This window comes from Linepithema humile, chromosome 2 (genome assembly GCF_040581485.1).
Source record: "Linepithema humile isolate Giens D197 chromosome 2, Lhum_UNIL_v1.0, whole genome shotgun sequence".
Lineage (NCBI taxonomy): Eukaryota > Metazoa > Arthropoda > Insecta > Hymenoptera > Formicidae > Linepithema > Linepithema humile.
Genome location: NC_090129.1, coordinates 1,538,910 through 1,557,976, shown reverse-complemented (window position 1 = coordinate 1,557,976; position 19,067 = coordinate 1,538,910). Strand labels below are relative to the sequence as shown.

At 40.0% G+C, this 19,067-nt stretch overlaps 2 protein-coding genes across 10 annotated transcripts in view; one reads left to right on the top strand and one right to left on the bottom strand.

Moving 5' to 3' along the window:
- LOC105677589 (acetylcholine receptor subunit alpha-like) overlaps positions 1–19,067 on the top strand; it is a 66,399-nt gene that overhangs the window by 1,297 nt on the left and 46,035 nt on the right. For 2 of the 8 annotated variants that reach the window (XM_067348867.1, XM_012376312.2), the window contains exon 1: positions 10,121–10,616. The exons of 1 other annotated variant lie outside the window; for it this stretch is intronic. The gene's annotated coding sequence lies outside the window, so the exon portion shown is untranslated. Of the gene's footprint in view, positions 1–2,986; positions 3,114–10,120; positions 10,617–19,067 lie in introns of those variants that run through there. 5 more of the 8 variants (XM_067348870.1, XM_067348866.1, XM_067348865.1 and 2 more) reach the window with 4 other exon arrangements.
- On the bottom strand, positions 1,902–6,194 carry LOC105677590 (dynein regulatory complex protein 9). Of its 2 annotated transcripts, XM_067348889.1 has the most exons (6): positions 6,016–6,194; positions 5,852–5,947; positions 5,041–5,281; positions 4,654–4,860; positions 4,170–4,301; positions 1,902–3,146 (listed from the first exon to the last, which is right to left on the bottom strand). In XM_067348889.1, the coding sequence occupies exons 1-6, from the start codon at positions 6,162–6,164 to the stop codon at positions 2,946–2,948; spliced, it is 1,026 nt and encodes a 341-aa protein (XP_067204990.1). In that variant the 5' UTR covers positions 6,165–6,194; the 3' UTR covers positions 1,902–2,945. The 2 variants fall into 2 exon arrangements, 1 of the variants encoding a protein (XP_067204990.1); XR_010888364.1 differs by lacking the exons at positions 4,170–4,301; positions 5,852–5,947; positions 6,016–6,194 and having other exon boundaries at positions 3,006–3,146; positions 4,654–5,796.

The window sequence follows — 19,067 nt, the reverse complement described above, 5'->3', positions numbered from 1 at the left end:
CGAAGGCTCGGCGCGTTCTACCAATCACTGATGAACGGAGTCTCTCATATGTTCCAGAGAATTGCCTGAATGCCTGAGCAATATCTAATCTAATAGATCATGCAAATGTCTAAATAATAAAATGAGCAAAAATGTAAAAAATTCAATACATTTATATGTATATTTTTACATTTGTGAGACAACGATTTTGCGCGACAAGCATTTTAACTTGTATAACTCTCTCATAATTTTAAAAACTATTATTATTTTAGTCAGTTTAACTTGGGATTTTGAAAACGTATAGAAATAATTTGCAATGCAGTTTCTTTTTGCGACAATAAGCATAGAGTCCGTTTTCGCGTATCCGCATGTACCTTTGTGACGCCGGTCTCAGTCTGTTTGAAATATCTGGCGAATAAATGATGCGGATATTCCGCATCACGGCCGCAAGGGATCAATGTAACGCGATAACCCGTGTAATTTTCCGATTCGCGGAAATTCGGACGGCTTTTCGCAGTGTCGTAATCTGAGAAATCCGCGAGGTGTCCCGGGGTTCTCGTGCAGCCTCATTTTCAGCGCATCTTATCGATGTACGCGAAAGCTGGGTCAGCGAGGCAATTGCATATATAGCGGGACGCGCTATCACGTGCGTGCACCGCCACATCGCGTTAACCATTCCTTATATCGTAATCTAAGGAGGTGGCCCGGCCGTGTGCGATCGCGCCGCGCCAAGTCGAGCTTGCATGCTTTCGCTTTACGGGAATTAGGGCCGGGACGGGCGGGTCGTTGCCGGCCTCGTGAATTTCTCACGAGGGAAAATGCACGACGGTGTCGCGAATTCCATGCTTTCCCCGCGATGAGGAGAAACAACGTTCACGACCGCTTTTACTTCATACATCCCTGTCGACTTAAATTTTCGAACTTCCCCCGGATTAAAACTTCTCTTTTTCTCTTTCTCTTTCCGCTTTTCTGTATTTCTCGTCGCGGAACTTTGTCCGGTAAACCGTTCCATAAAAATGAAACTGCCCAGGAGCGCGCATATGGCGCGAACGGTGGCAAAGGGCAAAGATCGATCGACTTTTGTGTGTTATGTTTTATTTAAGACATACCAAAAAATCGCTTGAAAGCGAACCGACGATTTTTCATCCTCGCTAAAAGATTGCCGCATGAAAAAGGAAGTCGCTCCGTTGACTCGATATGAAGTGGTAATTTTACCTTCTTGTATTCATGAAGACGCTTTTGTCTAGCTTTTCGGAGAGTGAAGACTTTTCAGTCGATACATCTGAAATACGTATATTTATTGAAATAATATTAAGTAGAGTCTCGCTTGAATATTTCATTACATTAGTTTCAACATCTACAGTTACGTGCATTTTTATTTTCCGTCAGATTATCAATCGCGATTGAAGGATTTATGTGAGCGCTGCGAGAAAACCGTCCGGAAACATTATGAAAAGGTGTAATAAAACAAAAATTACGACTTTCACTTCGGTATTAAGCGCTATTACAGCGGCATTAGCACACTGTAGCGAATTGCAATGCAACCGTGTGTTTCTTAAGCATAGCTCACACGATATATTTTTTTTATTGGCCTGATACATTACTTTAAAAAAGCATCGTGTATTTTAGAGTGCTGCTAAACAAGTTTGCCTTTTTCATCGCCAGCTAGTTTTAGTCAAGTTAAAATATTCAAGCTTTGCCAGATGCTACACACTGCTGTGCCATTGGCTAATCTTCTCGCAAAAAGCGCTGTATTGGTTTGCAGTCAGATGCTTTTAGCAGACAAATCTCGGGTAATTTTAAACTTTTTTTCACGCTTATCAAATTATATGGAAGAAAATGATTAACGTCTATTCAAAAGATACTTCGATTTTTCTAAAAATGCACAAGCAATATAGCGAGTATCAAAGAAAAACATTGCGTAAACCAAAATTATTTTATTTACGTTTGTTTACAGCGTTACTCTAACAAAATATATATCCTTTCAATATATATTTTGATAATTGTGATAGAATAAACAAACACTTTAACAATGTTACTGAAGCGTTTCGTTTGAAAATATTTTCGTTCTGGGGGAAGGGGGGGGCTCTGTATACATAAAATATCTTTTTTCGCCAGAGCTGTTAGTTTTTCGGCAGATCAAATGAATAACGTAGAAAAAAAAAGCATCGTGTAAACTACGCTTTACGCGTAGACGCGTGCATGTCGCGCGTTTGCGTTCGTGCCGCGTCGATTATTACACCGCCGAGTTTCATGTGGCGTTTTAGAAACGCGCTGCGGGATCCAGGAAGTACTGCACGGGAAATGAGATTCTTGCGTGAACAATACTCGACCCGCGCCGTGGATGCATGCATGTGTTTGTGTGCATGTGTGTTACGAAAGGGGCACGGAACCGAATTGGCATTCGGCGGTTCGCGGAATTTGCGCTTCGCTATCGTAACGTCGCGTTATATCACGTCGTTTCGCTACTTTCGTGTTTCATTATTTGGAAGATTATTTTCTTTTTTTTTTTTTTTTACACAACACGCTGAATTTCGTATATTCCTATAATTTCGCAATAGATGCAATATGTTTATTTGTACGTGTATCGAGTTTGAAGATTGCGCCGAGTCGAAATAAGATGAAAATATACTTCAATCGCTAATCCAGTTTCGATAAGTAGAATCAATATTGCCTCTACAGGAAAGAAAAATAACTTAAAAGAAATCGCTACGCAAACTCCGCTTCTGCGATTCCCGTCAAACACGGCGAGTTGACTGGACAAACATGAGTAATTTTGACGTTCTCCCTTCGTTGTCAGTTGATGTTCGCGCGCTTCGGAATTAAAACTCTTACTGCATCGTAAAGTCAGTTAACCAGCCGTAGCCTCGATTAGATTTGCCGGTAGATTAATTCTCGTGCGTCAAAGGTTGATACAAATTAAAATCGACGCGGTGCGCTGTCACATAATTCAGCTGGCGGAAAAGTTATTTCTTCGTCTTAGCAGGTCGCTTCTTCTTTTTTTCCTCAGGTCGGTACGGCCCCAACTTCCGCCGCACCATAACGCCCCGCCACCAGGCCTGCATTTTGATCGCGCTGCGCTGCACGTGATCCTCGTGTTCCTTTCGCAGTCGGAGCGCCTCTTGTTCTGCAAGGTACGTGTCGATGAATTCCTGATTACTGCGATACTGTAACAAACGCCGACGTCTTGTTTCAACGCGAGTTTACCGATTTACTTGATCGGATTCCGCAATACTTGAAAACAAGTATGTCTTGTACAGGATTCGCGGGGCTTTGCACGACGGTCGTGCACCTTTGTAGACAATAAGGAAGGGATCAATAATGTCTGTTATGTACTGATGTGCGATTAAGCGGAGGGACTTGATTGTTGGAAAAGATTGCGGAAAGTCGTGTATTATTGGTAGAAACGAAATGAAATATGCATTTACATACGAATGGATTTAAAATGGTATTAATTATTGTTTGAATAATATCAATTACTTTTCTAGTTAAAGAATTAAACTTACATATTTTCTAGAACACCCTAGATTTGAAGAAAAAAAATATTTCTTAGAGTTATTATAAATGTTACGACTGATTCAGTGATTTATTATTAATAGAAAAATTATAGTACAATCAAAGCTGATTTCTTGTGTGAAACTAAATTGAAAATGTGGAATATTTTTTGGTTTGAATTTTTAAATCCTGCTACATTCTTTACAAATGTCTTACGCAATTAATGTGTAGACTTTCGATCAACGGTTCAGTCCTCTTTTTAAATGCCAAAAATGTACGAAAGACTCTCGGAAACTGGATTCAAGGATCTCGAATATTAATAATAATCATCGGAACATTTCTGAATCCTGGTGGACATGTTCTTAATGCGAATTATCGATCGCCCAGCAAAACTTCGGGGTGCCCTTTAAACTCGCACAAAGCGAGTTATTCAAACTTGATTGCCATTAGGCTTACGGCAATATGTGACTGAGTGAATCAAACAGTCACACAGAGAATGCGAGATAAGGCTGTGATTGTCCTTGTTGTCCCGTCGGGATCCCCTTTATCCGGCAATTAAGATTCACAGTAGCTGCGGTCAAAATAATGAGCGGCGAAATGCAAATTGAATTATTATTCCGTGCCACGTCGTTTCCGCGCCGCGGGAATGAAATGAAAATATTTCCCGTACCGTTGCACAGTTTTCGAATCATTACCTCCGTTGTAAGCTCCTCCAAGTATTTCCGAGCGTCTTCTATCTCATTGCGCACTTCGCCGATCTCCTTCTCATACATTTCCCTCTCCCGATCGTACCTTTGCCGCCACCGTTCGATTCTGTTCTCGATGAGCTGAACTCAAAGTAAACATTTTTGTTATCTCGGCAAAAAACGCGACTTATTTTATATCTTCGTAGAATTTATTTCGAACGAATTATATAACATTTAACAAAAACATCGAATTAACGTCGGCAAACTCTGTAAAAAGGAGATCGTAGAGAGATGGAATTTCAAAGAATCTGTTTCAGCAACATTTTAAACTATTTCGCTAAAGATTTTATAGGATGTCGCTTAAACGTCGCTTTTAATTTTAATGATAGACCCTTTTAAGTCTTAAATGCACCTCAGTGCAAGCAATCTAAAACTTTTTTATATTTATCTTAAGGAGGAAAAGGGAGAAAGTTGTATAAGAGTTTGCACTCACCGCCGTACGCCATGTCAGATAGCGCGTCAATTCGCCATTGACACGATTCTCGTCTCTCTCTTGCACGTAATAATCATTCCGAGTCCTCTCCAACTTGTCCATCTCCGACTCGCAACGCAGCACGTTCTGTTCGCGACGTGCCTTTTCCCACGCTCGGACGTATCTCATCTCTACGTCCTTAATTAGTTTCAGTCTCTCCCTCTCGTCCTAAACATTTCGCCAGCAAGTTTCGTTTAGCGTGGCCTCACTTATACACGCAACAAAATAATAGTTAAACAGTGCAACCGGATGATCTATCGTCGTTACGCTACGCGCCCACGCGCGATACTCAAGTATGTATTATATATAGAAGCGTTTCTCCGTCTCTACGAAACATTGTATTTGTACCCGTGTCAAAGTGAGCTTTCTCGTTAAAAGTTCCTCCTCCCTCTCGCTCGATGTTTTCTTATCGGCGATCGCTTTTCGCAACTCCGCCACGATCGTCTGCATCCTCCCGTTCTCCTCGGTTAAAAGACGCTCCTGCTCCTCCCGCGACGTGACCCTCTCGATCTCCTTGATTAATACCTCGATAGTTCCGTGTTCGCTAATTTCCTGCTTCAGTTCCTGTATTATGGCGCTCACATATAAACTGCAACGTAACATCGGCATCCCTTTAATATCGGTGTGAACGGATTACTCGTGGTTGAGTTTACACGTTAAGTAATTGGCGTATTGGCAGTAGTGAATCAAGTTTGAGAGACGCGTAGCGTAATCTAATGTTCTCGATATACCCGTAAAATATCCGTATATATTTTAAATGATATTACAGGAACAAAATAAAATTGATAAAAGAAAAATAATTATATTCTAAATGTAAACGGTGGATAAAAATTTAAATGATAAGATGGCGGAAAGTTGAGATAAACACAATAAAATAGAAGCATAGAGAATAAAAGATACAATTTTTATCACATATTTTATGACATTTTCGCGTGATTTGAATCTAATGCAAAACAAAATATGATGTAAATTAGAAAAAGGATTTAGTTGCTTTTTTTTTTTTTTTTTTTATACTTTTGGACATTCAACTATCGCAAACATTAATTTGCTAATTATGTAATTCGAAACCCCGTTACGTCCAGCGCATAATCCACCACCGCCAGTTTGCTGGCTTTATGCTTTTAGACGTAGACAGGCTAAATGCACCTCAATGAACAACCTGTCTCGCCGAAGCTTTTCGCGCGCAGCTTCCCTCCGTGAATCCGTCATCTCCGCGTCTTCGCTAAGTGACTGCAGAATCGACGTTTCCGAAATCCTACGGACAGATATACAAAGGCGGACTGTCATAATCCTATTTTACTGCACCATATCCGCTTGACGTACTCAATTTCAGGAAAAACGTTAACGGCGTCCCCTGTTTGTTGTTTGAGGGTGTTTTGGTAAATGGCCAATGAGTCCGAGCATTCTTCCAGGATCTTCAGGACAATCTCGCGTTCCGCCAGTGAGAATCCTGTCGAATTCTCCGATTTCATTTCTTTTTTTTTGTATTTTTACGAACCGGGTCAGTTTATCGTTCGCCAATTGCCGCAAACGTCGCCCTACTGTTTTTGCTGGCAAATTACACACACACACACGAATGCGGAACTACAGACGGGAATAACTTCGAAATGGTTTTTGCAAGAACTACAAAAAAAAAGTAGGCTAAATCAATTGCTCCGATGTAAGATCGTTTTGCACGGCCTTAGTGATAAAATTTATATTCTCTTACGCGGCGCGCACGTGTTTTACGCTCAACATCGGCGAAATCAATGTTAAACGTATCCAGCTGATAGATACATCATGTCGGTCTACATCTCTCTGATGAGCCAATTTATCACGTGTCCGTGCGTAGACTCGCCTCGACTTTTGCACGATTTTCTCCGTTTATCCGCTACTTCCGACTTAAATTCTGAGCAGCATCAACAGTGCAGTCGGAATACTAATCAACCTTCCAAAGAAACAAGCAGGAGAAATACATATAAAACGAACGATTAAAGTCACAATTTATGCTTTATTGCATAGAATTTAATTTTTTCAGATAAGATTTCAACTTTGTATGAAAAAAGAGTTATCGAAAAAGAGTAATAAAAAAGAAAAATAATGAAGTAAATAAGCAAATACCCGACGATTTAAATTGATACTTATTTTAATATAATCATATACTATATTTTTATTAATATATATTGCTTTATTAATAATAATTAAGAATGATTGGCAATATATTTCTGTTTTTAAATAATATAATTATTTAATTTGATTTAATTGAACAACAAATTTCTGACGATTTGTACACGTTTGATAGTCAATCACTGATGCACAAACATTTAAAGTAAATTCTACTACACACACCACCACACGTGTGCACAAATCAATCGTTGTGAATAAGCAGACATTTTTCCGCGGGTTAATTAACACATTGCCGAACGCGTGGACATCACATCGATCTCGAAACGTTGCATTGCGAAAGGAGAAAAACGACCAAACTCTGTGGGTTCCGCAAACCCTTCCGAGCGAGTTAAACAGTTTGATCCATCGCCGCGGGCTGCCGTGGAAACGGAACCTAGCGATCGTGGACATTAAAGCGATAGTTGGCGCGAGAGAAAAAAAGACAGAGCTTTGCGCAAAAAACCGCGCCACCGCAAATGAAAAGGAAGCATTTGCCGAGAAATCTCTCATAATGCCAAAAGCGCAAATACGATTTCCAACTCGGTGTTTTTGAAATTACCCCTTTGAAATTAATCCTGTCGAATCTCTTTTTTTCTCTCTTTCTCTCGCTCGCTGAGGGTAGTCGCGCGTGATTTCGTTAACATTGAGAAATGGGAGTCGCGAAAAAATCTACGGAGTTTCGATTTAATGCACTCGTATGTACCTTGGCGTCGCGCTCTTCGAAGGCACACTCTTCGAAACGCGATTCTGTTTCTCGCGTTTCCGGGAAAGTTCGAGAGATTTCTCGCGGGAAAAAAAGTCCAATCTTCAAAAGTGTACCGACATTTAGCGCAAACAGGAACGAAGTACATCTTGGCTTACATGAACCGGAGGAAATGTACCGTGTAGTTTTACGCTGCAACGCCATACAATCTCTGTCCGGAATTATCGATTTTCGGTATCGTGAAATCTTCCAATCGCCTTTTATCTCTCGGTAAAACAAGAGACTTGTCACATTGTTCTGCTACCAATAACCGTGCACCACTCTATAATACGCGTACAAACATCGCGTTCGCAAAAGAAAAAAAGAGCAGAAAAATTTATAAAGTATCGGATACACATGTTATACACTATCCGAGGAAAGAGTTACGGCGATTGAATATAGTGTGTTCGATATCGTTAGAGCTTGTCTATTTTTGCGATGGAGTTTCCACCGGAGACAAGGAAATTGTGGAAATTCAACAAACATCGTTTCTATCTGATCTGCCCGGAGCAAGGAGAGATCTCGCGTTATTAGTTCTTCGTCAGTTATTCCGTGGAAAAAGCGAGGCGGCCGAAAGTCGAAAACTGTTAAATTGATACCTAACATAATTACCATCCGATCGCGTTAGAGTTCCCGGCGGCCGTAGAAAAAGGTTTTGCGGACGAAAAACCGAAGGCAAAAAAGGGGCGCACTGATACGTACTGATTTGATTGAAAAAGTTTCTCACGTTCGGGAGGAGACTTTAATTGAATTTGCATTATCTGAAAAGAGAGTTCTTCAGACGGTTCCTCGAGTATATTTCCTTGTTTAACGCGGAGGACACCGTGAATTCGTGAAAACAAGGTGATGTTGTCACCCGGTTACAATGGGCTTACGGAGAATTCCGGATTTGCGCGTATGCGTGTATGTGTGGGCGCGTGCACGGTCCGTGTGTGCGTGTGGGTCTGTGTATGCGTGCGTACGTACGTTCTATCCTCGTTGCACTGCTTTTCGAGACTTATTCAATTAATCGTACGATTTGACATGTGGCAAGTCACGTTTCGATTAAACTTTGAGGTAAGAACGAACTTTTCGAGATGCAAAAATTAGATGAAGAATGTCAAGATTGTCAAGTATGTGAATTATTATGTGTCGTATATATATCGATGATGAAATATGATGCGTCATATAAAATATATATATATATATATCATGTTATTAGAAAAAATAAATTAATGCTCCACTCTTCTTCATTAAATAACAGTTTTGAGTAAATTGAATTTAAGTTAAGTTTCAAATCGAGAACTTCGTGATATTTGAGCCGAGTATTCGCTCATAATTCGCTATTTTTTCAATTTTGTAGGATAATTTATTTTTACGCAATTAGACTTTTATCATTACGAGCGGAAAAGAATTGAATTTTTGTAATATAATTGGTATCTTTCAATTCTTACTATGTATCACTTTAATTTTTATCAAATGTATTTGCCAATTTCCCGCGATGCAGTTGATGATCCGCAATTTGTGATAAATCTCTTATGGAATCCACCAATCGGCAGTTGATCCCGCGAGAGCAGTCTACTAACATGAAAATCTAACATAAGCTTCTTCTTTCTCTCCTTACAATTTTTTTTTTTTTTCTTTAATAGTTATATTATTCGTGGAAACATCTTATTTATGTCCAAAGAGAAGATAAACCTCACGATATGGCTAAAAATTTCCAAAGAAGAAATTCATCCTTTGACATTAAAAGATAAAAAATTCCATAAAGTTATGAATATTTAATCTTTGAAGCAGAGAAAAAAAGAGAGTAACTTTAATTTTTTTTTCTTTTTTACTCATTTTATAATTTTTTAGACGGATCTAAATAATTGAGTTCTTTTAATAAAAAAACATATCAAGATACATTATAAATTCTTTTCTATCTCATATCGGAGATTTAATGGTGTCGCTCTCCTTTATTTCACAGAGAGGGACCTAAAAAGATTATTGCAAAAAATATTAAGTACATTACTGCACAGCGGAAAAAAAGAAACTCAAACACTTTTAAACTAATCACCGACTTCAATGATTCATTTCAATGAAATTTGACAAAATAAACTTTCTTTTTAATCTACTTGCTTTTTGTGCAAACAATTTATACCGTCGGATTATATTTTTAAGGAGAGAATGTGAAAGACAGAAATTAGAGCAATCGGTTTCCTGCCGTTTGTTTTTTTCCTAAGCGATAGCGATTACAAAGAACGCAATAAATGAAACTCACCGCCGGACGAGTTTGAGAAAACGTTGACTTGTATTACCGTGCCGCTCAAACGGGATAATCATTTTTCGTTTAAGGGTAACGTTTCCTATCGGTTGTTATCGCGGTCCAAAGTGGACGTAACCCGCGCGCAAGGAATATACACGCGCGGCGACGGCGTCGTCGGCCACCCTCGGCGTCAGGAGGTCAGGGCGCGCCTGCGTATTCGCGAGGCGTCGTTGCGACGGCGCGCTCCTGCCGCGCCCGATGTGCGGCGAGGAGCCGCGAGGGCGGTGTCGGTGGTGGCAGCGACAAAAGGGTCGTTCTCGTTCTATACTCGCCGTGCGCTCCTCGCCGTCGCCGTCGTCGACGCGCGTCGTCGCGGCGCTCGAGAGCGTTCTCCCTCGGGACACCCCATCCGCGAATCGTGGTCGCGGCGATCGCGGTTGATTCCACGGTACTCCGCTCCTCCTGCCGCGATCCTATAGATCTCGCATCGGGACCGACGAGAGAAGGAAGAGAAAGCGAGAAAGAGAGAAGGAAGGAGCGCGCGCACGCGTCTCGTCGTTCGCGACACGTCGCGCCCGCTTTTCACGCGTGTGCAACGCGGCGCCTCGCGGCTCTGCTCCGCAAGAACGTCTCCTCACGGATCGCTCGCGAATGGAGCGCACAAGATTATAATCCCGCCCTGTTATTGTCGTCGTCATTGTCGCCGTCGCCGACGTGGGTAGTAGTGGTGCTAGTGCCGGTGCTGGTGATTGTCTCGTCCGCTGTTGTCCAATTGTTGTTATTGCCTGGCGCATCTTAAACCGGGAGAGGGTGAGTATCAGACTTAACCCTTTTTATCACTGGATTGTCCTTCGGCAGGTCATTCGCACGTTCGCACCGCGAAGACGCGGCGAGGACGGGCGAAGACGACGGGCGAGGAAAGTGCGCGTGTTTCATAGTGAGGGTTTAACTTGGTGGACTTAACTCGCCGCACGATCTCTCCTATCCTACCGAGGGTTGTTAGGAGTAACCTAGTTGGCAGTTTTCGCAACCCCTCGTGTTTACGTTGTCCTTCTTCTCTCTTGCTCACTTTCTCTCTTTCTCTCTCTCTCTTTCTCTCTCTCTTTCTCCCTCGCACCTCGTTGTTCTCATTTCTCCGTCGGTCTCCATGGCCATCGCGCTCTTTTTCTCGGGGCGGGGGTGGTAAACACGCGTTTCTGCAGAAACGTCGATGATACGATATCGAGAATCCCGCCTGTGGGAAATAACCTCGGCATGCCGCACTTTCCTCTCGTCGAACTTCATTTCATTATCACGATGACACTGATGTGATCTCGATGAGATCGGATTTTCACACGGTAAATGCATGAGAATGATCTCCGTGTTTATCTGCGAGCTGAAATGGAAACGCGATTGACGTATGATTAACAATGAAGCAGGACATTTGAGATTTAAAGACAATCACGATATCGCAATATTTTCCAGTGATATAAGAGAATCATATCTGACGAATCATCTAGTCAATAAATTTGTAATTGTCAATCTGGCCAGCAAATTATCGCACTGAATTCAGCATTGGAAAATATTGCCGCATTGGATGTTATGCACACATGAATTAACGGAAAAAGCTTTCAAAAGTTAAATATATATGCAGAAAAATCGGTGATTTAAAACGCTAATTTATTTAAAATTACTTAAAAAGAGTTGATTTATAATCACATTACACAATTGAATTATTTCAATTAACTTTACATTCTTACGATCCTAATATGCTTAGCGTCTAAGCGTCGGATATTGGACTCATCGAAATTATATCGACTTCACTCTAGCTCACCGATATCAATCAATACGAAACCGAACGTAGCAATAAATCCGACCGCTATCGATTTCTCTCTCATACGCTTGAGAAAAATTATCATTTAGTCGGTCAATTTGGCACAGAATTATGTGGCAAATATTGCTTACATTTGCGGTGGTTAGTTGTACTGTAGTATGTTGGTTCAATTAACCGCAGCTCGCTGCCTCCTATATTCTCTCTCTCGCTCGCAATCTGTCGATTACACTAAATTATGCCACAAATCGTGCATGATCCGTCTTGTTTTTGTGGAATTTTTCTCTTTGCCTTTTATAATTATTTATTGAGCGAATATGATTTCGGTGTTGTGATTGAATTTCAATCTCAGAACATGAAATACACTCTACACAATTCTAGTTCTCCCTCGAAGAGAATTACCGGCTTATCCCAACTCGGGACTCGATTAACGAATCACCATTTTAATCGAATTTCCTTGCGGAACGCGTCATAAGAGCACTCGACTTCTCTCGTTTTGTTTGTCGCACGAGCACTCGTGCGATGGTTTTTCTCTTTCCGTCACGCTTCCAATTAACGTTCCTGCACGCCGCCAAGTGCCTAGTTTACATATGCGCCTGGAATGGGCATTTCTGGTATAAATCGCCTCTTTCATGCTCAATACCAAGCGCGGAAGAACAACGCGATGATTATTTTCTTTTTTTCCGTACGCATGCTAGATTCACAAAAATAGAAACATTTTCATGCTCACTGTAACGTTTTCTGATGAAACTCACGGCTCACTCGAAGTCGCTAAAAATATCAAAAAATAAAAGTTTAAAAATATACACAGGATATTTTAGGAATCTTATAATTTTAATGACAAATTCTTTGCTTCGCTCCAAGTTGCATTTCTCTCAGAAAGAAATATATCTAATATTAAATTTTTATTAACATTTTTCTTTAAGATAAACTACGCTTGTTTCACAATTTATTACGTAGACACTGAGATATATTGCGTACTATTGTTTAGAGATAAATTCTATTTGTACCATTAGAAATAACATTTTGATACGTCGTGACGGTTGTTGCGCCTGAAGGAAACAGCGAAGAGCTACGTGTAAATTCTCGACGACTTAATGGTCGGCTAATTTATCGCGTTAAATCGACCTGACAACGTGACACTGGTAATTCGCTCCGCGGGATCGTCGTCGCGGGAATTCGGAATTACGATTTCCAGCACGTGAGCGGCGAACCAATCACGCGCGGCTATTATTTACCAAGCGGTAAAGCAAGCGCAAGCAACTAAGGAGTTTATGCACTAAGGATAAATTTCATCGCTCTCGCACGAAATCCGGTTTTAATTCGCATAAAGTTTTAACGATCGCTCGTGATTGAATCTTTTATAAAATCCCGGTCTGCCTGTAAACTAGGAATTTTTATGGCGGTATTATTTAAATTCTTGCACAAATAAACGCACACGCGCGTACACCGATATGGGCAAACAGAGATCAGATCGATATATCACGACTGAACGATACACGTAACGTTTTATATTTCTCGGTCTCGTTATTTGACAGAAATATCAGAGTGATTATTTCTGGTTTTATTTTTTGCAAATAATTTTTTTTCACCGAAGTGTATATTTATCCTCTGTTTAAACGCGTCTATAGGAAATTGGAGTGAAATAGAAATGTTTCGGCGGCGATGCATGTTTTTTTTTCCTCTCTTCGGAATTAACAAAATCAAATCGTTTAAAGAAAAATCTCACTCACTTATCATCGAGCGCGCGAATATTATACGTGTATGTGGCTCGTGTTTAACATCGTTCTGAGGGGATTTCATTTGCGCGTTGGCCTTAAAACGTTTCACTACTATCCTCAGAATTAGTAACAGCTTTTCAGGAAAGTGCTGAACATGCCACACGAATGAAATGATTAAAACTTTCATCGCCGCCCCTCTCATCAGCGTCTCTCCGTGCTTGTTTTAATGGAGCAACATGCGCGATTACGCTCGATTTAAGCTCAAAATCGCAAAGATTTAATATAGGATATAAACGAAAAAAGAGAAAACACGGCTTGGAAATCTGAAAAATCTTTCAGCGAAAAATTGCAAATTGTTTCTCAATTCAAAAAATTCGTAGTTTAGAGTCGCAGAATCGGATCGGTTTATATTTATTTTAATTTATCTATTTAGTACAACGCGATCACAATGAAACTAACAATAAGTGTATTTTTCAGTTATCTGTGTCGATTCTTTAGTTATTTAATTTTATATTAATTTTCTTTGTTGTCTTGAAAGACCGAAGCTTCGGACGAAGCGTTGTTTTACGCTCTTATTACTGTGCCGAATAAAACGATGCTCCTTTAATGTCGCTCGAGGTGTATTGTTAATTGCCTCGCTCTATGGCCTCTTTGCTTTGAATAAATTTTTTCTTCCGGCGAAAAAGTGCTTTCATCCGGATCAACGTACTTTTTTCCCTTTTCGCTTTTTTTTCTCTTCTTTTCGGGGCGTGGATGGTAAGGGCCGTGTATACAATATTATCCGGCGAGCTTCCAAAGAATGTCATGCAATTTCGGGAGCACAAAGGCCGACGAGAGAAGATATCGTTGAAGTTTATCTCATTCCCGGTACTCCGTGCAGCATTGGAGAATTTCATTTGGCGAGGCTAAAAGATGTCCGCTTAACACATAATGGGACGAAATATCAGCTCGACGTGCTACAGTTTTTTCATTTCGTGCCACGAGAATTTTGATTTCCCTTCGGTACCTTCGAATCTTCTGATACGACTATCGCGTATTTCACGTTCCCCTTACGGATACAAAAGTCGAGTTCGTGCTCGGCAAGCAGACACACCGGCGACACCGATAAGAGCATTGAATATGCAGTTACGCTTTCTCGATAAAAGCCAATAGTCCGAGCAAGAATTTTCATGTGTTGCTTATCACAGCGAAGACTCGGGAAGATAGCGACGGCCACGTGACGAGGAACGATCTGTCGTCGTTAGGGGCAACGCCCTATTTTCCGATAATAATATTCGTTGAGGGGCGCCTCGACACCATTGAAAGACTATCAACACCCGCTGAAAAATTTCCGATTCGCAGATATCAGATCGAGTTTCTCAAACAACCGTTCGAAAATGTTTTCTAATACACATGAAATCCTGGTGAGAGAAAAATCTATAAAATTGTTGTCCGATGTTTTACGTAACGCGAGAAAAAGAGCAAGTCCGCGCGCGCTTATAGAATTGTAAAAACTAACGACGGTCGCCGCCTTTTACTAAAATACATATTTAATTCTGCATAAAAGTGGGACTCGTAATCTCGCGTTTGAATTACATTGTCACGTAATCGCTGCACATTCCGAACAAACATAAATAGTGATATAAATGCGACACAACAGATTGCAATAACTCCGCCACGTAATGGCGAAGTAACAATCTTCGCAATCGAATTACGCTGACGGGAATTAAGGAAGCGAGCAAAGCGAAGTACAATTAACAAACACGACCCATCTAGCACCGCATAATATCCACGCCACTGTTAAAACACCCTCGTAAGCGACGCGTTCTGTTTCCAGCGTAAAATGCGACATACATGATTTGCATGGAACATAGGTTTACACTCACAGTCCTTTGCAGGACGGGAAATTGAGGGATTTTTCAAGAAGTTGTTGAGATTTGAATTGTGCGAAGTTACTCGAAAGATTATATGGAAATTTGTCATCTGAAAAGCTCTTATTATCATTCATGCACTTTTGTGGATAGTAAAGTATTATTTCACTATAAAAATATATGCAAAGTATATTGTAATGTGTAAAACTCTCATCAAAAATGCATTGTCTTATCGATTTAATTGATTTTATGTTAGCATAAATTTATGTTGGTTTGATTTTATGTTAGTTTGATTGGATATTAACTTTTTTTCATCATTTTTCAATCTTCAGTATTAAATATCTCGACACTTGAACCTCACATTAAAATTCCGTTGGAATAAGTTGATTGCAATTTAAATTAGAAATTAGGTTTCATATCTTTTTATCAAACTATATATTTTTGTTTTTTACTTTTATATGATACACTTTTATATTCTTCAAGTTTTATTCGCAAATATCTATTTTTTTTTTGTTTTATTAATATGATGTGTGTTTAAGTGACATAAAATATTGAACCGTAATTTTATTAGTTGACATTTTGCGTACACCGGCAGGTATGTTAATGTCAGTTTTTTGTGATGAATTAAGCGGTAGCGTGCAACTGCGAAATAGTTCAGCGAGTCTTTCATTACGTTCCGATACGCCCAGAATGTGAACGGCGCACAGGAGAGCGTGCTAGGAAGCTGGTCAAGTAGATATCTTGTATCTTCAGGTGCATTAGCGAACTGCCTGAAAGGTCGCAATAAATTATGTGACGGCTGGTTCTCTTCTCCCTTCCTATCTCTCTCTCTCTTTCTCTCTATCACCTGTATTTTCCTCGCTCCCGTTTCACATAGTTCCGCTCTCGTTACGACGGGATAGTTTAAAGGGCGAATTTCCGCTTTGTTATTATTTGAACGGACTTGAACGGGGGGGAGGAATCGATAAATTCCTGTTCGGCATCTTCCCGCGCCGGACTCTCGTAGCATTAACCGGAGATTAACATTACCGCTATTTGCACGGACACCGCGAACGCGGAAAATGAACGCGGAGATAAACTGGAGATGATAGGAAGTTGCCGAGAAGATGGATAGAGAAGTGTCGCAAAGTGAGCAACTTGGAATCTTGTAGAAAATTTCTCGTGGAAAATCTTATGAGTAGATAATGTATATTACATTTTTACAGTAATTTATTGAGAGGAACTTTTAAAAGTTTTAACTTATACCGATTTATACGTTTTATTATGTAATATTAATAAAGAACTGAATATAACAAATTTAATAATTACATTCGATGATTGACTCGACACGTACTGGAAAATAATATCTTATATAATTTTTTAGATTGCGATTTTTTAGATGCGCGTTAATTTTTTAGAGTGCGAGTGGAGTTCTATGTTTTGCTGCAATAACGATACGCTTAATTGTGTAAAGCGTAATATAGAGAGATAATAAAAGTGCCTGCAGTGCTTGTCAGCTTTTCAGTACCACTTGCTGCATAGACGGACTTTTTGTTAATTAATTCTCTTACCTCTCGTAAAACAAGAACGGCGTCTCCAGCTGGTTGAAGTTTTCCGCGGATATTTAGATATCAATTATAATAATTGAATATTTCCTTTGTGCGTTCTGCTGTGCTCAATATCGTAGACTGAACTTGTCTCTTTGAATTTACTCATAAATCTCAACTTTTTTTTGTGAAAATTCTTATATCAATATATCTCGTAATATTTCTTATTAATTCCGCATATAATATATTTTATTTTATTTTTTTGAACGTGCACAACATACCGAGAAAGAAATGCAAATAATTTTACAGAAAAATATTTTTTAACAAATACAACTTGCGTAGCGCGAATCGAATACGTCAATTCGCGTATAATACGAAAAGCAACAACATAAATTATTGAAAAATTTAATACATATTGCGTAAGAAACGCGATATACGCCGCACCAATAATATTGTTTAAAAAACACACATGCCTGTCGAGTGAATAATAAGTTTGTATTGTTCCCGCGTCGCCTTTTACAGAAAGGGTATTCTAGGGGATCTCGGCGAAAATTCAGTTTGGATAATTCAGTTTTGGTCAATGCAAAGTCTGAAATTCTCAGGGAGCTCACGGTGAATGCTTCGGGACCCAAAGGAGGAGGACTCAGGGCTCTGAAGCTGCCGAAGGAAAGTACGATAGACAGCCCTCTTGTCTTCCCCTTGTCGAGTCTCGTCTACAGTTTATCCGCCGTGACTGTTCTAGCGCAGCGAGCGCTATAAAGGACGGGAACGAGGTTCCGTGCTAAACACGGCGAGAGGACGAGTTTCTTTTCTCTCGAAATTCCGTGGAAAATGATGCTCTCGTACAAATCGACATCGATGCAGACAAATATTGCGCGGAACGATGGACAGAGAGAGAGAGAGAGAGAGAGAAAGAAATATCAATTGTAAATTAAATATTGCAATTTCAGGAGAATTCACGAGATAATTAATACACGCCGCCTCACGTGTATTTATGAATATTTGCCGTCCTATAATTGAAAATGAATTGTGTTATGTTGTAGTTTAATCGCAGAAATAAGCACAGTACAATAGGTCGCATGTATCCTACCGAGAGGAATTTAATATTAATCCGCGCGAGCTTCCATTTCCATTGTAACATTCAGCACAAAGGACTGCCATTATATTCCATTATTACAGTTCACGGTTGTCCAAATCAAATAACATAGAGCGGAGAAACGACGATTGCATGATCTCTATATTATGGTGACGCTTAGGCAGGACTGCTTCTAATTTCTTATCAATATGCTTTCATTATTAGGACGCCTCTGAAACATGCATCAATGATAAATGCACGGGCACACATGGAAATTTCTCGCTCTCGCGTTTTTCCGTCTAATTTAAAATTTATTAATGCACGACGAATCGCCGGCGGTTGATATTTAATATTTATCAGAGCCCAGCTAACGCGAGCTCGGTTCGAATCCCCCCAATAAATCCACGGGTCAAAGGAACACGCGGGATCTTTTACGGCCCGCGTTAGCGGCTTTCAATATCGGGTCGCAGAGGAATACGTGACGAGAAATTTTCCAATGGCTTTTTATGTCACCGGCCGTCGGTGTCGCGGCACGTGGATATTTTATCCGTAAATTTCTTTCAAATCGTTCCATATCGGCTATTGTGACGGGACATCCCCAGGGCAATTTAAGGGCGCTTAATCCTACCACCGACACCGTCGCGTTTGTCAAAATTGCACGCGTCGCATAATTTTCTAAGAACGCGTTGCAAAAAGGATGATTTGCTTTTAACAGCTTATTCTAGCTGAATTAAGTGCATTTCTCTTTCCGCTTTTGCAATCTTTTTTTATGGAATTTTTCTCCTTTTTGATAGCTACTAAAAGTATGCTGTTTGAGAAGCTAAGATGCAAATGCCTCGCATTTATCTTTTGTTCTTTGTATACTTTACTTTTATATTCCGTTATATCTCGATGTATTCCTGTGCGAATTTGCGCGCTTGTGAGGAATGCTCAGGGAGATTGTCGTTTCTCTGTAAAACACATTTTTGACGGCGATATAAAGGCAAATGAAAAATATCGACCTTACCTGGCTTATCATATTACCTGGTTTATATGTCAAATATATTACAACGCTCTAAAAAAAAATATATATATATATATACATACATACATACATACATACATACATACATACATATATGAATATAGAATGCTTGCGAGGCTTGGCTGTTGATTTGATGTTCCTCCTCTCCGCCTTTCTCGCTTACCATCTTGTCGCACAATTTAGAGTCCTCCCTAAGTGCTCGCTAACGCAGAGCAATATTTCATATAACAATACTCGAATTTTACTTACAATTTT